The sequence below is a fragment of the Rhinolophus hipposideros genome, assembly GCF_964194185.1.
Source record: "Rhinolophus hipposideros genome assembly, chromosome: 4".
Classification (NCBI taxonomy): domain Eukaryota; kingdom Metazoa; phylum Chordata; class Mammalia; order Chiroptera; family Rhinolophidae; genus Rhinolophus; species Rhinolophus hipposideros.
Genome location: NC_138050.1, coordinates 101,948,686 through 101,973,106, shown reverse-complemented (window position 1 = coordinate 101,973,106; position 24,421 = coordinate 101,948,686). Strand labels below are relative to the sequence as shown.

Below are 24,421 nucleotides of genomic sequence, written 5' to 3'. Positions count from 1 at the left end.
CTCTTGCCTTTAAGACTCTCGCTGTAATGTGAAATGTAGGATAAACATGTGATGTGGCCACGAGACCACAGGCAACTGAAGCAGTAAGTTTACCCATTAGGGATAACAATGTCTGGTGAGGGGGCACTTGGGATCTTTGCGAGGCAGGGCCATCAGTTCGTTTTGCAAGACTTCTTGTAAGAGGGTAGTGCCTGGGCACTCCTTTCTATTCATTTTAGGGCATGTTGTGCATGTGGTGAAATTCATCCCTTTTAATGCACAGTTCTGACAAATGTGTATATTAGGTTGGAGCAAAAGTAATTGTGGTTTAAAAGGTTAAAAACAAGTGCAAAAACCGCAATTCCTTTTGCACCAACCTAATAGTTGTGTAATCACCACCTCCGTCAAGATAGAGAACAGTGCTCTAGCACCCTCCCGCCCCAACTTTCCCTCATGCCCTCAGTGGTCAGCTTCTGCCCCGCCTTCAGTCCGTGGCAGCCACTGATCTGTGTTCTGTTCCTGTATTCATACCTTTGCAGAGCATCGGGTAAGTGGAGTCATACAGTCTGTAGCTTTGGAGTCTGACCTTTTCACTTAGCACAGTGTGTTTGAGCTTCATTCATGTTGTCTCATGGAGCAGTAGTTTGTTCCTTTCTGTTGCTTTTATTCTGGTCCGTTGTGAGGATGTCCCACAGCTTGTTTATTATCCATTTCTAACTTGAGAGACCTTTGGGATATTTCCAGTATTTGGTGACTACGAATAAAGCCTTCGTTAACATTGATACACAGGCTTTGCTTAGAACTTGGGTTTCCATTTGACTTGGGTAAATACCTGGGAGTGGTATTGGTTGGTCATGTGACACGCATATGTTTACCTAGTTTCTAAGAAACTGCCAAACCTTTTAGGAGGTGAGTGTTTAAATCAAGATGTGCCCAGTCGGGCATGGAAAGCATTCAGGTTAAAGAGGACGGCTAGAATACAGAGGTGCTCGCATCCGTTAAGATTGTGCTCCAGGAAATGGAACAGCAACCTCACCGCCGCGGCTTAGCATGGAGGGGTGGGTTTTTCCCAAGTAGGAAAAGTCCGGGGCTACTCTTGCTGCTCAGCAGCACCATTCGGCACAGGCTCTTGCCTGTTGCTCCGTAGCAGGTGGTTTTCGCTGACGTGTCCACCAGAAGGTTCCCGCATATCCTAATATTAAGCCCACATCCTAGGCAGGAAGAAGAGAAAAGCGCAAAAGGCACACACAGCCAAGTTTGCCCCTTCTCCTGAGGGAAACAATAGCTTTGCTTTAGCTCCAACCCAGAGACTGCCATGTAGTTCTCACTGGCTAGAAGTAGGTTGCTTGGCCACCTTTACTGACAGCTGAAGTCCAACACTCTAAGTGATATTTGGAAGCAGCTCTAGCCTTCTGAACAAAAGATTACAAAGAGGACCAGGTGTTTAATATGCTTGTTGGTGATTCTTTTTGTGTAGGATAGGTGGGGGCAGAAGAGAGAGAGTCTAGCTGCAGGTTCTAGGATTCTAGACTCTCTCTAGGATTCAGAGTCTAGACTGAAGGTATGATTGTGACAGTGGACAGAGTACCTTGGAAGAAGATGGGGCAAAATGTATGGCGTGCGTCAGTGAGGTTAGAGTGGTGAGATTATGAAATGCTTCAAGGGAGCGAGGATGACAATTTTGCGTGAAGTTGTTTTGTAGCTGTGATGTTCTGAAATTATCTTTGGTGCTCGCTGAATCCATCTGACATTTTTCCATATCTGTTTCTCTAGTTCTCGCTCTTTAACATATTCAGACATTTCTCTAAGTGTCCTTTATTAATAAAAAGTATTAATAAACATTTCTTGTGGTATATTTGGTAGGTTTTTCAAAAATACACTCACATTCTTGCCACTAACAGTTTTTTAAAAACCTATTATGAAGATACATTGACTTTGTAAATTTTGGTGCTCAATTTTTTAACAATGTTGTTTAAACTCCTAAAAAGAATAAATTTCACATCTCATGGCAGAATTGTCTTGAATTTTATCTTTCTTGTGAAAGCTACATTTTTTCCTGAGGAAGCCACTGTATTTTTTTGACATGCAGGAAAAATAGACTTTGGGATTGGTATGTTGGAAAATCTTGTAAGAGATTTTTCATGGAGTAAGAATTTTATAGCTGGAAGAAAACGCTAAAGTTTTGCTTGATGTGTTACTTCTTTACAGAAAGTACATTTTTGCCTTTATTCCTTCATCTTTATATTTTTCAGATTAGCCAAACTCGAAGGTGCCCACTGTATTTAGTTTAAAACTTTAAAGCTTTCCATTAATAATCTGCAAAAAAAAAAAAAAAATCCCACCAAAAAAAAAAGGATAAGATTCTTAATTCTTGACCTATGAGGTACAAATGCTGTAAGATTTGACATTAGGGAAAGCAAGTGATAGAGGTTTGTAAAACCTCGATTTTAGAAACCTCGAGACGTGTTTTCCAGCCCATGGGAGCCCAGCAGGTGGAGCAGTTCTGTGGTGTTTATTTCAGCAGTTCCTGTGGCTCTGCGGAAATCCTTTGAAATTGTGTCCCTAGTTCTTTCAGAATTCCAACAGAGGGGGTCTGCTCCTAAAGAATGCTCCATCCTTTTGAAGTTCGGGAGACTTTGAAATAAAAATATAGTAGTGTGGCTTATGATGAAGCAGGTGTGGTTCAGTGAGAGTAGAGGGACTGTTTTTATGGAGAACAGGCTTAGGGGAGAAGTCAGTAAGTGGGTGGTGATTTGGGGATTAAGGCAAAAGTTAGAGTATAAAGTAACCAGGATGATATGTGCTAAGATCATGGTTGGCATGGTTTTGCCCATTTATTGACTCTAGTGCTTAAGGATTGTCACTGGAGGCTTAGGCATAGGCAAGGGGGATGAAAAGAAGAGGGGGATGAAATGGAAGAGGGGAGAGAGAGAGGGAAAGGGGAATATGGTTTCAAGGCCAGTGCCGCTCGGGGTATTGGGGAAAGATGGAAGCACAGGGAGAAGGAGGGTTTTAGCAGATAAAAATAGAGAAAGCCACCGTGAGCATAGCACTTGTCCCAGTCTTTTTAACCTCGTAACATCCATTCTCTAACGAGATGATTGGGCTAAGGTTTATATGTGTGTAATTATGCAGTGTAAGACAGTTGTGATTTTTTCCAGCATCTTTGGATTTGTTCTTTCCAGTGTACTTTAGGAACTCGATCTATGTCCTTTATCAAAGCTCCAGACTTTTCTTTATTCCAGTATCTCATTATTACATTGCTGGAGGGGTTTTCTGCTTGTTGTGTGTGTAACTCGGTCTTTCTGGTATCCCTGTTTTGTGATAATTTGCTTTCTAATGCCCTTGTTTTCCTTAGTTTTTATTCTTTAGGTTCTGTGTAAATAAGAATGGTATAAATTTGGGGAGAGGGTTTTATTAATTTGAGTAAAATAGAATGTTACAGCTTTGCAAGGGATATTGAAAGATCCCTTACCTTTAGGAAAGTGATACTTTAATCTGCCAGAAAGAGAAAGTGAGTTGTTTTAAGACTTCCACCAAAGGAGTTTTCTCAACTTTCTTGATGTCTCTTTTAAGGACTTCTTTTACACCTCACCTAAAATCCACTTGCTGTAACACGTTTCCGTTCTTTACCATTGAGAAGCACTTAGGTAGCATCTACTTGCGTGCATGAGGCACCCTGGTACCCAATCTTGTTTAGCACGTGGCCTAACATCATAAGGGCCTGTAATACGCAGGAGAAAAATGTTGCAGAAACACAAGTAGTAAGAACGAATGAATCTCAGAGATGCGAAGGGTGTTGAGTGGCTGTGCGTGACATGCCTAGACGCTGTGGGGACTGTGATAGTCAGCGCCTTTTTTCTCATCATTTCTGCTTCTGCATAGTCTGTCTTCAGACTGAGAAGAGCTGGCTACCATCCTCTCTGTGAGATCGTTTATTGTCGCTTCTCTTCTAAGGGCTGCAAATAGTTCCAGTTCCTTTCATCTTTCGTCAGAGGTTTTGTTTTTCATCCTGTTAATCATCTTTGAGTCTCTTCTGAATGCCTTCCAAGTTTTATTTTTCCTCAGCCCTCCTTTTCAGTTTAGAAATACGAAACTGGACACAGTGCCCTGAGAGTTTTCTGACCACTTTGAGTATCGTGAGAGGAAGGTTTCACACTTGAACGTGGGCCAGAGTCCATTTCATATAACCTTAGATTATGTTTGCTTTCCAAAAGTGTAGTCATGTGGTGCTGACTGGCTGTCAGATTTTTATCTCCTTATGACCTTGATCTTTTCCTTTTAATGTTTATTTATAGCTTGTGTATTCATCATCTTTTATTTATGGAGTTTATTTTTCTTGGCTGGTTAGATTGCTTTTCAATGTCCTCATTGAAATTCATTGCCTTTTTTCTGATTACTTCACCACTTACTCAGTGTCATTTCCATTCTTCTCTTCCAGTGTGGCCAACCAGTAGGCTTCATATTGTCTGTGCTATTCAAGTCAGTGATGCAGATTTAAAAAAAGAAGGAGGTAGAAACAATGGCAGAACATGATTTGTTGATTGTTTCTCAGAATTTACTCTGATGAGCAGCCCAAATGAGTGGTAGCTGTCTATGTTCCCCTCCTTCTGTGCTTTTTCTCCTTCTAAGATCTGTTCTCACCACCAGAGTTTGGTGCCTGCATCTCCATACAACTGTGCCAAGGAACAAAGAAAGCTTTGTCAGAGCAATTCATCTTGCACACTGCTGTCGGATTTAATCGTAATCACTGCCTTGTACATATCTCTCCCTGGTGGTAACTTTCAGTGGCTCCCCATCTTAGCTGAATTAAATATAAACTTCGTAGCCTTCCATTCAGGGTACATTTTGGCCTCTGCTTCCCTTTCTGGTGCATTGCCTGTAACTGGGTTTCATACCAACGGAAGCACTTGCCATTCCCTGGATCGCTCACACTTTCTGAGGCCATGGTTTGTCTGCATTGTTTGCTGTATTTAGAGCACTGATGCTTTTCCTTCTGATTTCTACCTATTTGCACCACTTACGCCCAATTTCTCTCATTTCTTTTTGAATTTCTCCAGTTCAGTATGATCTTCCCTTCCCACCTTCCAATCTTTACATTCTTTGGGGTACTTACTATATTTTGCCCTTTGTCAAAGCTGTTTATGTGCTTTTCTTACTCTTCCTGGTAGACTATCTTTTCTGAGAACTGTCTCTTCTTTACCTTGGTAACTTTGGATGTACCTAGTACCTATTTGCATAAGTGATTGAATAGACTTACATTTTTTTCTTACAGTATTTATGGCCACACACCAAATAGATGATTGAGATCAGTTTGAGCACAGTATATAATACTTTTGATTTAAATTCTGGTGTAAAGCTCCTTATGTACTTATAGACTGGTAGCAAAGTTTGTGGACTAGCAGGTGGTCTAGAAGGAATTAAAGGTTTTATAAATTTTGTATAAAGGTTTATATAAATTATAATAATTTCCGGTACTAATCGTTCGTTACACAAAAATTGCTAAATGCAGCAATTGCTTGATTGTGTAATTCAAGTTGTATTCTAAAGGCCCTTTTGTAATTTTTTGATTTTGTTTTGTAGAAACTACCCAACTCTGGCCAATATTGAAAGGAAGAAAAAGTTGAAGGAAGAAAAGGAAAAGAGAGGAGCGGTATTAACGACGACACAGTATGGGTAAATTCCTTAAAATTGTTTGCATTTTCACTGCTTATTTCAAACAAGTATACTTATAAATAATAAAAAGAGCATACACCAAAATCTTAAAATCTCTACACTCTTAATTTCGAAATCTTTGCTTTCATAACTCTTTTACTTAAAAAATTATTTTTTATTTTTTTTTCTTTTTATTGGGGAACAGTGTGTACTTCCAGGCCTTTTTTCCAGGTCAAGTTGTTGTCTTTTCAGTCTTAGTTGTGCGCAGCTCAGCTCCAGGTTCAGTTGCCGTTGCTAGTTGCAGGGGGCACTGTCCACCATCCCTGCGGGAGTTGAACCAGCAACCTTGTGGTTGAGAGGACACATTCCAATCAACTGAACCATCTAGGAGCTCAGCGGCAGCTCAGCTCAAGGTGCTGTGTTCAATCTTAGTTGCAGGGGGTGGAGCCCACCATCCCTTGAGGAACTTGAGGAGTTGAACTGGCAACCTTGTGGTTGAGAGCCCACTGGCCCATGTGGGAATCGAACCAGCAGCCTTCGGAGTTAGGAGCACGGAGCTCCAACCGCCTGAGCCACCGGGCTGGCCCTTGGTTTTTTTTTTTTTTTTGAGGAGGGTTTTTTGTTGTAGAATGGTGGAGGAGGGTGGTACTGATAAGCTTTAAAATTGAAAAGCTTTAAATATGAAAATGCAAATGTTCTAGAACAGCTAAGAAAGTTAGAGTGATGGTGATTGTAGTGTTGGCAGTACCACAGACACATCTACTGATAAACAGTCGCCTGCCTTACGACAAAGGTGGTGTGGTGCAGTGGGGGAAGCGTAGCGTTTTCAACCTTTTCCTTTTAAACTTTTGTATCTGTATATTTAAAAGTGTCTTTATGGAATACATAGCTTGATCTTATTTTTTTTTATAATCCAGGCTGAAAATCTTTATTTTTTAGCTAGGGTTTAGTTTATTTACGTTTAATGTTATTACTAATATAGTTGGTTTCAGTCTACTATTGTCCTATTTTTTTTTAAAGTTTCTTTCTTGCCTTCTTTTGGATTAATTAAATAATTTTAATATTCTGTTTTCTTCTCTATTAGCTTTTTAGTTATGACATTCCTAATCTCTTCACTTCAAGTGCATCTGCATTTTTATTTATATTATACTCTGTAACTATTTTTAAGTGTTGATTAAATAAACTTTACTTTTAAATGATTATCAAACAGTGGTGTAACAGAACTACTCCCTCACAGGTGGGGTGGGATTCTAATACATACTAAGTATACCACGTTTTCAATGATTGATCTCAGCAGTTACGGATGAGCTTTACTCATTACTCATTAGTGATTACCTTAATGATAACCATTTGGAAGCCAGCTGTGCTCAGATGCAGGCGGCATATCTGAGTGGACTCGGAGAGCGTCTGAGTGGCACCTAAGGAAAGTGGCGTCTCTTAATTGTCCTCGTGGTGATTGGGCCACAGGCAGAAACTGTGTTTTACCTTTATTGAGGTATAAGCCCAGCATCTCTGGGTGGACATTGGAAATTGGTCCATGGTTTTCTGGAAAATTTGGAGTATATTATGTGATATTTTGGAATGAGGCTCTGTAAAGATTATGGTGACTCTAAAGGGAACCTCTGTTTTGCAGAGACGTTAACTCTGCAAATATGTTGGTTTAGCAAATTATTTAGAAAATGGTATGATAATAACTATCATTTATTCAGGGCCCAATGTGTTACCTTGTTCTAGATGCAAAGCACTTTATAGTCTCTCTGTCTCTGTGATTCCCATTCTACAGATGAGGGAGTACACTCAGGGATATTAGTATTGTCCAAAAGACACAACTACCAAGTGGCAAGATTTGAGCCCAGATTTCTAATTTCTGTGCTCCGAACTGCAGCCTCCATGACTAATGAAAAATGAATTTTACCAATAAATGACAAATTAGGATAAACACATGTATCTTTGTGAAAACTCAGCCTTACCAAAGGATACCTTGTATTGTCTACTGAGAATGTATATAATAAACCTTTTCTTAATGGCCTTTTTTCCTACACATAGTGTACATTAGAATGTGCTCACATAAGTGTTTATTTTTCTTCTAAGAGGAGTAATTGTGGTGGTTGAGCAGGTACTTGGTTTGAGCTAGCTGTGAAATTGTGCCTGGTCTGTATCTTTATCTCCTTAAAATGAATAGCACCTGTCTAATCAATTTCAAAGAGTTGCCTTGAAGATCAAACAAGGCAGCATATTTGTAAATGCTTCAGAAATTTTGTCTCCTTAAAAATGAGTAGACAAGAGTTAATGTACTTTATAAAGTCTAAGAAGCACTTCTGTGCAATAGGAATGAAAGAATGCTGCCAGTCAAATCCCCCTGCTGTCGATTACACAGCATAGCCCAGATTCAGAGGGGTTAAAATATGAGAGGAAATGTGTTCCTCCTTGGAATCGATAAAACATGGTAGATTGTGCTATGTTATTTTAAAGTTCTTCCATAGAGTAGTTCTCTGTCTTTGGAAGCCATTGAATTTATTTTATTCTGGTCTCTTTAATGTACTAGGCTACAAGTAATTGATTGACAGCTAGGTTTCTTATGCATTCAGTAATCTTTTTCAGATTTTTCTTGAAAGATGAGTGCCTTTTAGATTAAGAGTTGCCTTTTCTTTTCTTTCTTTCTTTTTTTTTTTTTTTTTTTTGACTCTAGCAAGATGAAGGGGATGTCCAGACACTCACAGATGGCAAGGATCAGAAGTCCTGGCAGACATCACAAGTGGAAAAATGACCGTGCTGCATCGCGCAATGGCTTGTGTGATTTGAAACCTGAAGGTCCCCCTGCAGCACATGCAGACCCTCTGGGTGTTTTGGTGAACACGGATTCTGGTGAGTAAACAGGAAAGCAGTACAGACAGTGATGCTGAAGTTGCTTCTTCACAGCCTTGTTTGTGGAGACTTTCGTGGCAAACATGTAAAAATGTAGAATGAAGTTTTTGTTTTTATTTTTAAAAACAAAACAGTGTCAAAAACATTATTTAAGGACATCTTTTCTGAATCTTGGGGATGGGTGTATGAGCCGGGCAGGATGTGGAAGAAAGACAATATATGATGGATAATTTCCATAGTATGATGTAATCTGGAAAATATTCTTCATATCGATCTGAAATGTATTGATGCTGTAGATTCAAATTTGCCCAATTATGTGAGTATTTTCCCCACCTATGAAATAGCAGTCCCAGTGGGGGCCAGTGTTACTTATGCTGCTGCGCATGAACACAATCTCTTTGGGCAAATAATATTAATTCACTGTGTCTGAGTAATACTGTTCTTCCTCAGAGCATAGGCTGTATTTCTGTGTTTATAGTTGTTTATAGTTGATCCGTGAATTCCCTCTAGAACTTACGGGGCAAGTTTACTCTTGCTGATAAGTTGAAAAATTAAAGGGCCAAATGCTGCTATCTCATACGGATATCACTCAGCCTCTGAGGTTCCATTTCCCCTTCTGAAAAATGAAAACATATATGTAAGTATTTCCACCAGCTTTCCTCCTGGTAAAATCGGGAAGCTTCTTCTAATTGCACGTGCGTCCTCTTTTGCAAAGGAGTGTTATTAGTGAAGAAGTAAGTTGTAGAAAGAAGCCAGGTGTAAAGCTTTTATGAGTGCTTAAAGTTGGGCAAGGTGTTCAGAGGGTGATTTTTTTTTTTCTGTTTTCATTTCAATAAGGAGTTACTCAGTTTCTCCATTTGGCTTCCCCAGCACTATAGTTCAGAGGAATCTCTCCCTGCCTTCCAGAAACTGATAGTCTGGTGATAATTTTTAGATAATTGTATTAGTTTTTTGGTTAGTGGGAGCATGATATGTATGTATGAGAGGTGAGATTTACCCAAAGGAAAGTGTCACTGGTGTTTTAACAGTAAGAGAAATTATTTAAGCTGGTATTTTATAATCATTTAAAATTTTGATTTTATCATCTTCATTGCTACTATGTTTATGCTATTTTTAGTTTAGAGAGATGTTTTGGCTGTTTCTATGGAAAAGTGAGAGAAGTTTGTTGAGTATTATTTTGTCTGCCAATATAGGGGCCTTCGGCGTAGTCTTTCTGGGATAGCTGCTAAAAATGTTAGAACTGCTAGTAGATCCAAGGGACTTTGGGAACAGTCTTTCTTTTGAGATGAAAAATCGCTCTGGAGGATGTTTTGATCAAGCCAAAAAGACAGTACCCCTTTGCAAAGTGTTACTACCATTGTCCAGTTAAAGCAACCGGGGCTTTTTGGAGAAATGACTGATGTTTGGGATAGGGAACATACAACGTGAGCCTAGAGCATCTCGTCTAGTGCCAGACATTAAGAAAGGGCTCAGAAACGACAGGATGTGGACGTGTAAGAAGGACATAGGGACCAACTGGAATGTGCTCCCAATATCCAAAGTTGGAGCAATTCGAGCCACAAAATATATAACAATAGGTTATAATCCAAAGAATAAAATAAATATCCATGAGTGCATACTGATAGAAATAAATATGGGGCAGGAAGCACAACTCTTTCATGTAGAAGAGTTTCAGTTAATTGTAGAAGAGATGAAGGAAATGGGAAGTCGCTGTTAGAACACCATAGTAATAATTGTTTCAGGCAAGAGCCACTGATGAATGGTAAAATTAGTGGTAACACTTTAAGGTAAAACAGTATTTAAATAACCTCAAAATAGCTCCCTCAAATATTAATGAGCATATATCTCCAAAATTTGTTAATATTCCTTACTCTGAGAGGTGGAGTTTAATTCCTATCTCCTTGAATGTTGGCTGGACTTAGTGACTCATTTCAAGAAATAGAACAATGAAAGAGAAAACTAGTAACGTTACCGTGGAGAAGCCAGGGAGACCACCCAGTGATCAAGGCGACATTATCAGTCACGAGTCATGTTGATACCATGGACCCTCTGATGTGATGGGAAAGCACTGCTTAAAAGGAATAATCTTAGTTTAACCATCAGAAAACACCAGGCAGACCCAAGCTGAGGGGTATTGTACAGTAACTGACCAGCAGTCTTCAAAAAATGTCAAGTTCATGAAAGACAAGGAAAGACTGAGGAATTGTCACAGGTTGGAGAAGACACAGAGGAGGAGTCATGATGACAGAATGCAATGTGATATGGTGGGTTGTGTTCTGGAATGGAAAAAGGACATTTGTGGAAAAAGTGGTAAAATTACAATCCAGTGTGTAGTTTAGGTAGTATTATCCCAGTGTTAATTTGTGATAAATGTACTGCGGTTATGTAAGATGTTACCATTGGATTTGAACTTGCCTATATTCATGCAGCAGTTTGTTCTTCAGATATTTGTTGAGCACTTATGACCTGTTCTGGGCTCTGAAAGCCAAACCCTTTCTCTCCTGTAGCTTATGTTCTGGTGGGAGGTGGTGATAGTAAATAAATGTGGGTTGATATAAATGATGTGAAGTTGAGCGAAGCTAAGTAAAAGGATAGAGAACAGTGGTCGGAGAAAAGGGTATTTTATATGACCTGTGAAGGCATCTCTGACAAGGTGACGTTATGAAGTCTGAATGAAGATAGGAGCTGCTACCGAGGGGACAGCTCTCCAAGCAGAAAAAGCAGCAGGTGCAGACAGCCCAGGGTGAGAGCACGCTTCCGATGTGACCAGGGAACAGCAAGATGGGTGTGAATAAGCAGGGAAGGAAGCGATAGTATTTTAGGTAAGAGATAAGTGAAGGCCAGAACAGGCAGGGCCTTAGAGGCCAGGAAGGGATGTGGCTTCTGCAGGGGAGCGCGTGATGTGATCACGGTTCTGTGTTTGGGTAGAGAATAGACTAGGGAGCAGTGGGCAGGGTGTATCAGGGACATCTTTTCGGAGGCTGTTAGAGTTGTCCAGGCAAGAAATGGTTACTTAGACTGGGGTTGTAGTAGTGGAAGTAATGAGAAAGGTATGATTGTGGGTATATTTTCAAAAGAGCTGACAGCACTTGTTGATTGATTGGATATGGCGTTTGAGAGAAAGAAGAGGCAAGGATGATTGCTAGATTTTGGCCTCACCAGAGAGGAGGAAGAGCTGGTATTTACTGACATGGAGTCTGCTGGAAGGCATGTTTGGAGTAGAGATCAAACTAACAGGATTAAACAGAAATCTCCAGCGATATTAGTACGGAGACTGTTCATCCCATTGTTGTAATGATGACAGGCCAAGTGTAGTATTGTTTTTGGACCTGTTGACTAACCTTTGAGCTGCCTTTTTGACCTCTGAGTAGTGATGTTGAATGGGCAGTTAGATTATTCTAGAGTTTAGCGGGAAAGTGAAGGCTGGAGGTATACATTTATGATTCACTGGCACCTTGATTTTAAGATTTGAGGTAAAAGGAGATCAAAGAAGGAGGCATAAAGAGAAAAGCACGCTGAGGATTGGAACCAGGGACACTCCAGAATTCTGGAAGTTGGTCAATGAGGAGACTTCAGTAGGGAGACTAGGAAAGGGGAGCCAAGGGAAGGGGTTCTGGAAGCCATGCGAAGAAAATGTTTTTAAAAGTAAAACCTGATTACTGTCAAATGTTGTCACTAAGTTAAATAAGATGAGAACCAAGAAATGATCTCTAGATTTGACAACACAGAGGAAGCAGGTGAACCCGCAGAGAAAGTCTCACTGGTGTGGGGGCCTGATGGACAGGTTGGGGTAGACTGGAGAACGTCGGGCAGCGGCAGTTTCGGACCCTGGTGATTTCCCTGGTGAGTTATAGTGAATTGTCGTTAGGAATTTTGCTGTAAAAGGGAACAGAAAAATGGAGTGCTAGCTGGAAGAAGACATTTATTAGCATTATTACTGATCAAAGCACATTTTGGTAGGCTGGCTCCATTATAAGAAGAGGACTTTACGTCTGTAAGAGATATTCTAGCCCACTAGGTAAAAATTGGCATTCGGGGTCACATAACCAGGACTTCAATTTGATCCAGTTGTTGTATAGTTTTGTTACCTGAAGGGAAAGTTTCTCAGATTCTCTGAATTTGAGTTTCATTGCCTGTAATTAATAGTGAAAGTGATGATACCTCATAAGGATGAAATGAGCTTGTGCTTTTACAGAACACTGTATTGTACCTTTTAGAGAAGAACATTGTATTGTACTCTTTGGGTCTTAGAAGGGCTATCATCATTCAAACAATTGGATGAGCAGTCTCTGTACGAATATTGTTGTAGATTACTGTTTAAACCACTAATTGTATGTACATATACATACTACATATTTTCCTTGCCCTTTATTAATCCAGGAGAAAAGGTGATGAGTTAGCTTAAAACTGACAAGGAGCAGTTTTTGGAGGGTGTGGCGCTGGGCAGTGTGCATGGGCAGGAGAGAGGATTTAACTGCAACCAGCAGAAGGTGGTGGCCCCACGTTCATGTAAAAGTGTACCCCATTTCCCCTAGACCGACTTAGCCCACCTTAAGTGCTGTCTTGAAACATTTCATGTAGGTTGTGGGTGGAGTTTATTCATTATGTAGATGAGTTATTTACTGTCTTCATTCTTCAGGCAGGCTTTATTTCTATTGGTTGTTTAGATTTAATACATTTTTAGAGCTGCCAAAAACAAACATATTAGGTGGTGTTGTGGGGCTTCAAGTAGGCTTACGAGGCTCTGATCGAACACGTCGCCTTAGCAGGCTCTCATGTGCTTGGCTGGTTTGCTTAAGTTCGTAGAAGTTCTAAATAAGAAGACTATGGGCAGATTAATTTCAACAAAACTCTTTGACTCAGCCTTTATCTATAGAATGGCTTAAATATTATTTCTGTCCTTAAAACCAGCTTTAAAAACAACAGAAAAGATGGATATGTTTATATTTTATTCCTAAATCTAATTTTCAGTCAGTGATCCTAATCCAGTGACGTGAAATAATGGATTAGGATCACTGAGTGAAAATTAATAAGATTAATGCATACCATAAATAAAGGAAATAAATTAATAGCAAAGACTGTGTAATTAAATGAATCCAAAGGAGGCCCCAATTCCATAACCTGTGGAGCGCGGTAAGTAGCTGAGCTGTGATAGGAGCTTCCTGTGTCTTCCCTTTGGGGCGAGCAGCTCTGACCATGAAGGTTTAAACCAAGGAGAAAATTTTCAGGCCTCCTGGATTTCGTTCTTGGGGAAGAATTAGGAAATGATCAGAAAGTACTCTCTTTTCACTAACATGTGAGGGAGCGGGGGACTGTCAGCTTTCTTTTTTTAGGGTGGTAGATGTTTTGAGTATCCTGTTTTACTCATAGTTCTTTGCCTTTCCTTTTCAGAGTCTGATAAAGAGGAGAAACCACAGAGCACTGTTATACCCAAGGAAGTAACGCCAGCCCTCTGCTCACTGATGAGCAGCTACGGCAGTCTCTCAGGGTCAGAGAGCGAGCCAGAAGGTCAGCCACGGCCGCGGTCCTTATGCTTGGGTTTGTTTTGCTGCTTTCTGCCGTTGACGTATCAATAGCATCCATTCCTGTGCGTGTATCACAGGAAACATGTGTCCTGCACGTTCTTTATTCGATCTTCAAATTCCTTTTTCATTTGATTTGGAATTAAAGTAAACATGTGGTAAAGGAAAGCTGGAGAAACGGGGAATGTATTGCTATTCTGGGAGAAAAAGGCAAACAATACAGTGAAAGAATGAGAAGAAGAGAGAATATTGACTAATGGAATTGAAGAAAACTCTAAAAGATACAGCAAAGAAAGTTATTCTCTTCTCTCTGCTTTCCAGATCCCTTGTCTTAACATGCTTAGCAGCTTTTGCAGGTGGGAGAAGGTCCTTTATGACAGAGGGAATGATAGAATTCCTTAAGTGTATTGAGGGCCTTGCTCTAAATACAGAGCACATTTACATAAATGATGTCATTTGGGGAGCCCAGCGGCCCTCTACTTGGGGTTACATTACTGCATGTGCTTTAAAGGTTGGAAACAATGGAATCCTTTCAAGAGTCTCTGTGAGATGCGTCTTACCTTTAAAGATGATGATGAGCCAGCTTAATCTCCAGCATCTCTGTTAGGGCCACCCGGTAAATGAGGAGGCCGCTGAGCTGTTGGAGTGTAGCTGGCAGCCCTGAGCCCGGTGTTTATATAGTAATCGAGCATGTGTCGTGACTGAGCCTGTGTCCTGATATTGGGCAAACCTGGCTGCAGGGCCATTTTCTTTAGGCTTCACCAGCCCTGAGAGAGTTCATGGGTGTGTATCTCAGGCCAACATGAGTAACCCCAGCAGGAGCGGTCCTAGAGACCGGAATGTAGGCTCTGAAGGTGAGTAAGTGGAATAAAGGGAAGGTTTCACTGCGATTGGACAATGGTGGCAGCACTTCTAATGTCGACGAGGCTGGAGAGCGTGTTTGTGCAGTGGGAAGATGGTAAAGAAGGAAGAGTTGGGTTTTAATAAGAAATATAATGTTTAGATCTGTCTGTAACATAGGAATTTTTTCTTCCTTTTCTATGGGCTATGGCTTACTATGATAGCTGGTGAAAAGCTACTTGAATTTTGAAATGGAAACTACTTTGGCTTTATCAGAGTATTCATTAACAGATGGTTGTCTCCTCTTGTTTTTTTGTGTTTTTTTTTACATTTTAAGAAAAACAGTATTTATTTCTTTACTCTTGTTTCCAGTACACTGATATGAAGATGGAGTTATTCTTTAAACACTTATTACCTTTCCTGCTTATCAGTTGTATTTATGACAGGTGATAGCAAAGAAAGCTATTATGAGATTACTGAATCCCACAAAAACAAGTTGTATGAATGCTTTCTTCTCTCTCTCTTAAGATAAAACATTTAATACTTTTATACTCATGTCTTCATTTTGAGGCTGCCACCATTTTGTAATGAGAAGGAAGAAAGGAAACTGGAAGGGATCTTTGAGGTCCCACCCCTTCATTTCATAGAACCTTAAGCTTAGAGAGGATAAGTTTGCAAAGCTAGTATGCGGATGAGCTGATGGAAAGCCTAGGTTTGGGGACCTAAGAGTCTGAAAAAGCCAACTCTGTTGCCTTCCACTGTCTTCCTCTAGGTGGCGTTTACTGTCTTCCTGCATAGCCTTTTCTTACCGATAACAGAGGACATTATCGATTAAAAGATGTGTTGAATTTGGTGTGAATTCATTTTGACTAATTGTCAAAAATGCCCTGCCTTAAGGAAAAGCCCCTGCTTCACGTTCTTAAACCTTGTGAATTATTTTATGTAGTTTGAATTCAGCTTTATTAAGCCATCCAGGTCACTAGCACATGACTAGCTTTCAGTGTTAATTTTGGTCTGTAGAACAGGATATTGACACATAGGGACTTCAGAATAAATAAACCAAGGAAATGAAGTGGCTTTGTCTGAACTATGAAATAGTATTTAGAAGGCTGCTTATTTAAGTGGATTCTAAATGGAGAGAAGCAGTCTGATTCTCACCAACATTAACAGTTGTATGTATCTTCATAGTTAAGATCTCTCTGAGCTTAGGGATTAACAGAAAAGTGCATAGAGGATCTTAAACATGAGTAGTGCTTTTCCAGAAAGACTTTTAAACACGGAAAGCGTCCTTCAAGGAAGAGTGAAGCAAAAGAAGAGGCTGTGTTTGGTTCTGGGACCATCAGAATCATTAAGATACACATAGGAAAGAAAATGATTAGTATTTTCAAATGGGTTAGTTTGATATCTGTCCTTGGGTTTTGCATGTTGGTTTTTTGGTTTTGTTTTTGCCGTATTCGAAGTTAAGCACAGTTTTACAATTCTCTAAAACTGTTGTTTCTTCAAACTGATTTGGCTGTGGCTAGGGACCTCCAAATCGAAAACTCATTCAAAAGGCCACAGAGCAAAAAGAGTGATTTAGATTTGAAAAACTCAGTGGGTATACGAGGTGTGATCAACAAATACAGTGAGTGTTTAAATTTAAAAAAAATTATTACAGTAAAAGATACATTGTCATAAATCCTCCTCAAAATACTCCTCCTCACTTCAAACATACTTATCCCATCGCTCTTGCCACTTTCTGAAGCCGTTCTGGAAGTCCTCTTTCATGAGTGTCTTTAGTTGCACTGTCATGGCTGCCTCAGTGTTCTGAATTGATTCAAAACCTTTACCTTTCCTGGTCATTTTGACTTTGGGGAAGAGCCAGAGCCTACGGTGCCAGATCCGGTGAATAAGGTGCATGAGGACACACCGTAATGTGTTTATTTGACAGAAATTGCCGTCTTAGAAGCGATGTGTGACATGGAACCTCCCGTTGTGATCACAAAATACAATGAATGCTGCTGCCGAGTGCCATCCAGCGGAAAGGCAGGGACCTTCAATATGGAAAATGGTGCATCAAACCTTAGTAACTGTGTGTGACAAGTTTCAGCTTGTTTGGTGCAGTCAGTTGGATGTGACCCAAGGTTTAGAGAATTGTGTTTTAAGGTGTACCATAAATCATCCTCCATCATGACAGCGCTCCATGTCACACATCACTTCTGGTATATGGCAATGTCTATCAAATAAAAACATTACGATGTGTCCTCATCCACCTTATTCACCGGATCTGGCACTGTGTGACTTCTGGCGACTTCTGGCTGTTCCCCAAAGTCAACGTGATTCAGGACATGGAGGCAGCCACGACAGTGCAACTAAAGACACTCATGAAAGAGGACTTCCAGAACTGCTTCAGAAAGTGGCAAGAGCGATGGGATAAGTGTGTTCAAAGTGAGGGGGAGTATTTTAAGGAGGATTAATGGCAATGTGTCTTTTACTGTAATAAAGTTTTTAAAAATTTAAGCACCATATTTTTTTTTATCACACCTTGTACGCTGATTGATTTTTAAATGTCAAACCAACCTTATAGTTTTGGGATAAAATCTATTTGGTTATGGTATGTTACCTTAAGGATTTTTGCATCCCTGTTCATGAGGGTTATTGGTCTGGGTTTTTCTTTTCTTGGATTGGCTTTGTCTGGATTTGGTATGAATTGGGATCTGTTTCCTTCACCTCTTTTTTAAGGGTTTGTGTAGAATTGCTCGCATTTTTTCTTGTTTGTAGATTTCACTAGTGAAGCCATCTGTATCTGGCATTTTCTTTTGGGGAGAATTTTACATTATGAATTTAAAGATCCTTAGTTGGTATAGGCTATTCAGATATTTTACTTTTTCTTGAGTCATTTCTAGTAAATTGTGTTTTTCAAAAGAAATCTTCTATTTCATCTAAGTTGTCTAACTTACTGGCACAAGGTTATTCATAATATTTTCTTGTGATATCTGTGGGATCTATAGTGAACGTCCCGTCTCTGATTCCTCATATTATTAATTGGTATTTTTTCCTTTTTTCTTAATTAGTCTTGCTCGATATTTATTAACTTTATAATTTTTTCAAGGAACCAACTTCTGGCTTTGTTGATTTTTCTCTATTGCCTATTCTAATTTATTGATGTTTCACTCTTTCATTCCTCCTCGCTGTTTACCTCATTACGGTGGATGCTTAGATAATTGAGTTTAAATTTTTCTTCATTTCTAATATGAATAGTCAAAGCTACAAATTTGCCTTCATGAATTGCTTTAGCTGTATCCCACTAATTTGACACATTATGTTTTTATCTTCATTGATTTCAAAATATTTTCTAATTTCTCTTGTGATTTGTTCTTTAGCTTGTGGTTTATTTAGAAGTGTGTTTAGTTTCCAAATGTTTGGAGATTTTTCTGGATAGTTTTCTGTTAATTGATTTTGCTTTAATTCTTTTATCGTCAGAGAATATCGTCTGTATACTTTTTTTTTTTTCAATTTATTGAGACTTGTTTTATAGCCCCACACAAGGTGAATGTTCATGTGAACTGGCTGTTGTTTGTCAGTTTGAATTGATTGATTGTTAGTGGTACTCAGGTCTTACATATCCCTGCTCTTTTTCTGTCCAATTGTTCTTAAGTTAACTGAGAGCAGTGTTCAAGTCTCCAACCTTAATAATGGATTCATCTATTTTTCCTTTCAGTTTTGTGAGCTTTTGCTGCGTGTATATAGACACTCTGTTGTTAGCTGTTACTATGTTGTCTTCTTGGTAAATTGATTTTTTACCGTCATGAGCTGCCCCTCTTTGGTCATGAGCTGCCCCTCTTTGTCGCTGGTCTCTGTTCTGATATTGATAGTCAGAAGTCTCTTTTGTCTGATATTGATACAGCCATTCCAGTTTTCCTATGATTGGTGTATGCATGGTATGTTCTGCCATCCTTTTACTTTTAACCTGTGCCTTTATATGGGTAGTCCTTGCTGTGCACTGTTCCTTGGTAACTGAGTATTAATCTCAGTTCAAGTTGTACAAAGCAAGGACTACCTACAATTTAAAGTATTTTTTTGTAGACATTGTGTAGTTGGTCTTCCCTCTCACCCCCAGTCTAACCTCAACCGAGCCTTTTGAGTGGGATATTAAAACTATTTACATAGATTGTAATTATTGATACCACGGTTTGTTTCTTTTTGTCTCATCTGTTGTTTGTTCTGTTTTCCTTCTATGCTTGCCTTTGGATTAATCCTCTATTTTTAGGGCAATGCAAATGTTGGTTTATTAGTTGTACCTCTTAGTTTTATTTTAGGGAAGTTGGTCTAGAGTTTATAGTATGCAACTTTAACTTATCACAGTATACTTTCAAACGATAATATACCACTTCACATATAATTCAAGAATTTATAGCAATATACTTACGTTTTCCTCTTCCTTTCCTTTGTGCTATTATCATAGATTTTGTTTCTACTGATGTTATAAACCCCACAAACATTTTTATTATTTTTGCTCTAAATAGTTACTATCTTTAAAAGATTTTTCAAATGAGAAAAAAATGTCTTTGTATTTATCCACATATTGACGGTTTCTGGCACTCTCCATTCTTCATTTCTGTACATCCAAGTTTCCATCTGGTATTATTTCCATCACCAGGATCTCTTTCTGTAGCTCTTTGTGGTAATCTCCTTAAGCCTTGGCAGTTACAGCTCCCAATTTCAAAAAGTACTATAATACATTGTAAATGCCTAGTTTCAATTAATAAGTAGCCAGTATTATGTGTGTGTGTGTGGGGGGGGAGGGATTATTATGGTATTTTGGGTTGTTTTTGGAAGGCTTCCCTGTTTTTTATTTTTAAATTTTTGTGTTTGTTTTTTATCACAATTAGAAGTTCCCATTAAGACTGAAGCAGACGTTCTGGCAGAAGACCAGCTTCTTCATAGCGATACTCCTAAGAGACCAAGTCAAGATGTTAAGGAGACTGCTAGAAATTTCTCAGAAGCCAAGTATGACAGCCAGAAGAAAAGTTTTAAAAAGACAAACCCTAAGAGGAAAAAAGATTATCACAACTATCATACGTTATTTGAACCAAGAACACACCATCCATATCTCCTGGAAATGGTACGTGATTTTTCTTTACATTCTGATCTTTGTTTCTCACATTAGGAAGGTAGAGCCACTGGGTTTGTCTGTGCATGCGTGTGTGTGTTTTAAGGTTGCTGGAGACATGCTTCTAGAAGAATCATCTGTGTGTCTTAATTCTGGAGCTGCATTTCGCATATGGCTTGTGTTCAGTAAATAGGGAATAATTACAATATCGAAAACGGCTTAAAATAAAAATCTAGTTTTAACTGGTAAAGAAATGTGCATTGAGGTATACTGACACTTTTAAAGTTTTCTTTGAAAGCACAGCTAAATATAACAGCAGGCTGAAGGGAGAGAAGGGTTTTTATGTGTTTATTTTGTGCATTATTGGCTTTATTCTCAGTGTGGTATGCTAAAAAATCTGTTATCTTTCTTTAATTTATAAAACGAAAGCAATGCATCTTTTGATTCTAAGTAATGGACACGAGGCTGTTCAAAGATCCAAGGCTTTCATGTCTACCAGTGATAGAAATAGACCAGATTTTGTAGTGGAGTTGTAAAACTGTTGACATTCTGTGAAAAGTCTGTTTGGTTTCGCCTTGTCACATAAGTGCTTATGCTGTAGCTCAAGTGTTCCGTGGCTGCACTCGGTGAGGGTTACGTGGAGACATAGTTGCTTCTCATAAAAACGGATCTGAAATGTACTCTGTTTTAGAAAGTTCAGTATTGTATATGGTAAATGGCATTTTTAAAATATTTACCTTACAAGGGATAGACCAAATTATTTTTCCTCTGAAAGTTCCTCTGTGATGTTTCCGAACTCTATTAATGACATCGAAGATAAATTGAGTGGTCACTTTATGGTTTTTGGTGAATCACATACGATTCCTTGGTTATATACTTACTCTGAATACCAGGGATTTTTTAAGTTTTATTTTAGTTACAACAAGCACAACAATGGGAAGGGATAAAAGTACAGGAATGGTGGGATTTTGATCTGTTAGTTCTATTACTATATTTATTGTATCTATTTATTAGTTTCTACACTGTTTACAGATTTGGATTCTGTAGGATCTCTTTGACGTAATTTTTTAGATTAAAGAATTGCAAACTTTTAAACCTATTTTTCTTGTCCCTTGTTAGATATGCCTAGAGAGGACCCCAAATGTTAACATTTGTGCAGTTTTAAAACCTAGATACTCTTGGTGTAAGTTAAAAGGAATGCTCTTGCATCGTTTTTTAGCAAAACAATTAGTAAATATGATACACATCTTTATTGTTCTGTGTTATTTACATGAGGAAGGCTTGTACACAGTATTGTAAATGGTGTTTCTTGGATATGTTTCATTGTGAATGATCTCTTTTTTTATTGTTTTATAGCTTTTAGCTCCTGACATTCGCCATGAGAGAAACGTGATTTTGCAGTGTGTTCGGTACATCATCAAAAAAGACTTTTTTGGACTTAACACTGACTCTGTGAAAACTGAAGATGTTTAGGTGTGTGCTGTTTCAGCTCTCATAACTGAAGCACGTAACAGTGCTATCCTCAAGTTAGGGGGGGAACTTTCTAAAACTGGATTCGTAATTAAATTGTAAGTCTCAAGTGATTCTGTGTGGGATTTTCAAGTCTTTGAATCAATGCAAATAAATACACAACTGATTTTTAAGACGGTATCTGTGTTGTTGGGATTGTATGTAATATTTGCTGACAGAATTCTACTTTTTATTTATTTGTGTGTATTGCTGTCATGTGAGGAAATCTGATCTTGGGCCAGTTAAGAACTGAAGATAGTGTTTTAGTAGTAAATAAAAGCTTTAAAAATATTTAGTTTAGCTGAGCAAAGTTGTAGGTTAGGGAGAGAAATAGTTATTTTGTTTTTAATGCAGGAGAGGAAGAATCATTCTTTAACTGTAGGAGGAGGACATAGTTTAAAAATAAACCAAGTTAAATTAATATAATTAGAAGGTCTTGAAATTTAAATTTTCTGTTTATTTCAAAGCACACTTTGAAATTCACCTATTGGTACTACTTAAGTAACTCAAATATTGAACATTTATATTAACTTAATTTCATATTAATATTGATATGGCCTTTGTGTATGTTTATATTCAATTAAAGTGCTTCTTTTTGGTATGGTTCAGAATTGGACCTTTTTTATTTCCCTGTGAAAAAGTATGTAAGATACAGTACTTGATTCAACTAAGTTTTTATAGCAGAAACAGTAGTTTGTGAAACAGTTACCTCAGTTTTAAGGTTTAATTAAAATTCATCCTATGAAGATCGTAATTGAACCCTTTTTAAACGTTTTAAATAAAAGCGACTGAGATCTTTTTGTTTCCTATAAAATCAGAGATTTTGATCTTATGTTCTCGTCTCCTGTGCTAGCCAGAGCTAGAACTCTCCCTTTTTGACTGACAGCTAAAAGAGGCTAGGTTTTTAAAAAGTGGTCTGCCGTTGTAGTTGAAACATGAATGGTATCTGGCATTGTGATGATCAAAGCTCATCGACCTGGCCTGCAAGAAGGAAGGCAAGAAAGTGGCCAGCAGCTCTCAGCCGTCGTCTCCCTGCCTGTCAGGCCCTGTCCTGAGCCCTGCAGCGCTTGGCACTGGGCACTGTGGTCTCACAAACCTGAGACGAAGCTCGCGTTCGGGTCAGCCTTTCCCAATCTCGTAACCGCCGGACAGACCTTCTTTTTCTGAGTCCCTCTGTTGCTCCAGGGAGCCCGTCTTCTGGGAAATTACCTGTCCAGTACCTTAGCTCAGTTTACATTATACTGATGACTGTTTGCTTATGTGCCACTACTGTGCATGGATTAAAGACAGAAAAACGAAATGAGGCCTCGCCTGACTTGGAGGAACTCAGTTTAATTTTTATGTGGTTCAAAGATGTGGCTGCCGCCTAACCCAGTTTGTTTCATGAGGATGAAGTAACCAGTGCTATAAACCGAGTGGAGATTCTGAACTGTGGCTTAGTCTGCAGTTTTATCACTGGTGAGCAGGCAGTTTCCAAAGGCCTTAAATACGGAAATGAATTCAGACTCCTAGGCTACTTGCTCAGACCACCGTGTCTCCGGGGATGTCAGCAATCACTGCTTTAAGGTGCATTGTGGGAAGCTTTACTTTTCAGTCTTTCTTGTTTTCTAACAATTGAAGCATGGCCTTGACTACGTCTGACAGTCTTTAGTTGGGGTGGCTGTTACTTCTCTCTAGTGGGTAATTTCAGATTCACTTGCCTTTATATTTAACCCAGGAATTACTGAATGTAACCTGTATGGTTTCTACTTGACGGAACATATGGTCAATATTTGTAAATATTCTATGAGTTTTCGGGGGAGGAAGGATGCTTTGCCTATTCTTGAATACAAAGTTCTTTCAGTTTAGTAATTTGTTTTAAATATTCAAGATTGCTTTCTTGTCCTAATTGCGTTTTTTCATAATTGTAGTACCCTTATGTTTCTGAGGATACCAGTTAGAATTTTCACATTATTTTCTACTCCTTGACTTATTTCTGTTTTTCCCATTGATAGCCAGTTCTTCCGTTTGTTCAGTTTACTAATTATCTTTACCGCTATTTGTTGTCCTCAAAGGATGGCTCTTACATACGAAAGAGGTTCACTTGATTAATGTATTGGTAGTTGGTGTGGATTTTCCCCACATTTATACAAGTCTTCTTTTCTCCAGGAGACATTTACTTTGAGAAAAAGGGGCTTGTCCACCAGACCTGTTAGAATACACAGATGGGCGGGGGGGGGGGGGGCTCAAGAGCTAGGCTCCCTTCCCATCCTCACTCCATCTCTTCATCAAAATACAAAGGGCTTTATTCTTTTGGGTTTTTTACTGTTAAATTATTTTGTTTAATGCTTTAATAACTGTATTCCAACATAGCTGGGTTCCTTGTAATCCTATGTATTTTATTTTATGCCTTTAAAAACATGATTCTGAACACTGTCCACAAGGTTCCCCAAAATGACTGCAGTGTTTCCCCGAAAATAAGACCTAGCCAGACCATCAGCTCTAGTGCATCTTTTGGAGCAAAAATTAATATAAGACCGGTATTATGTATATTATATTACATTACATTACATTATGTAAGACCCGGTCTTATTTTAATATAAGACTGGGTCTTACATTAACTTTTGCTCCAAAAGACCCATTAGAGCTGATGGTTCGGCTAGGTTTTATTTTCGGGGAAACACGGTACAATCCCTGGTCTACATTCTTTTTTGTTGTTAATTTTGGATGGTGTCTCAAAGGGCTTTATTCTGAGGATGGAACTCTTCTCCCCTGTGCAAAACGATCCCCACTCCCACCAACCACTGGATTTCAGAGGTGGGCAAGGTTAGGACTGGACGATCGCAGCTGGAGGCCTTGGCTTTCTGTCACTTGTTGACCCTGGGCTGAGAGTGTCCCTGGAATTGCTTTTATGTTTCTGACTGTTGCCTCCGGGCCTGGTTTGGGCTGAGACTTTCTTGTTTCTTGTCAGTCCAGCTTC

General features: G+C 39.0%; 1 protein-coding gene across 1 annotated transcript in view; it reads left to right on the top strand.

The window, feature by feature from the left end:
• The window catches only part of NUFIP1 (nuclear FMR1 interacting protein 1), a 30,044-nt gene extending 6,736 nt beyond the window's left edge, over positions 1 to 23,308 (top strand). Inside the window, exons 6-10 of the mRNA XM_081046895.1 lie at positions 5,563 to 5,655; positions 8,324 to 8,499; positions 13,891 to 14,007; positions 19,733 to 19,965; positions 21,310 to 23,308. Coding sequence (XP_080903021.1) covers positions 5,563 to 5,655; positions 8,324 to 8,499; positions 13,891 to 14,007; positions 19,733 to 19,965; positions 21,310 to 21,426 — 736 coding nt within the window. The 3' untranslated portion in view covers positions 21,427 to 23,308. The remainder of the gene's footprint in view (positions 1 to 5,562; positions 5,656 to 8,323; positions 8,500 to 13,890; positions 14,008 to 19,732; positions 19,966 to 21,309) is intronic.
• The last annotated feature ends 1,113 nt before the right edge of the window (positions 23,309 to 24,421 follow it).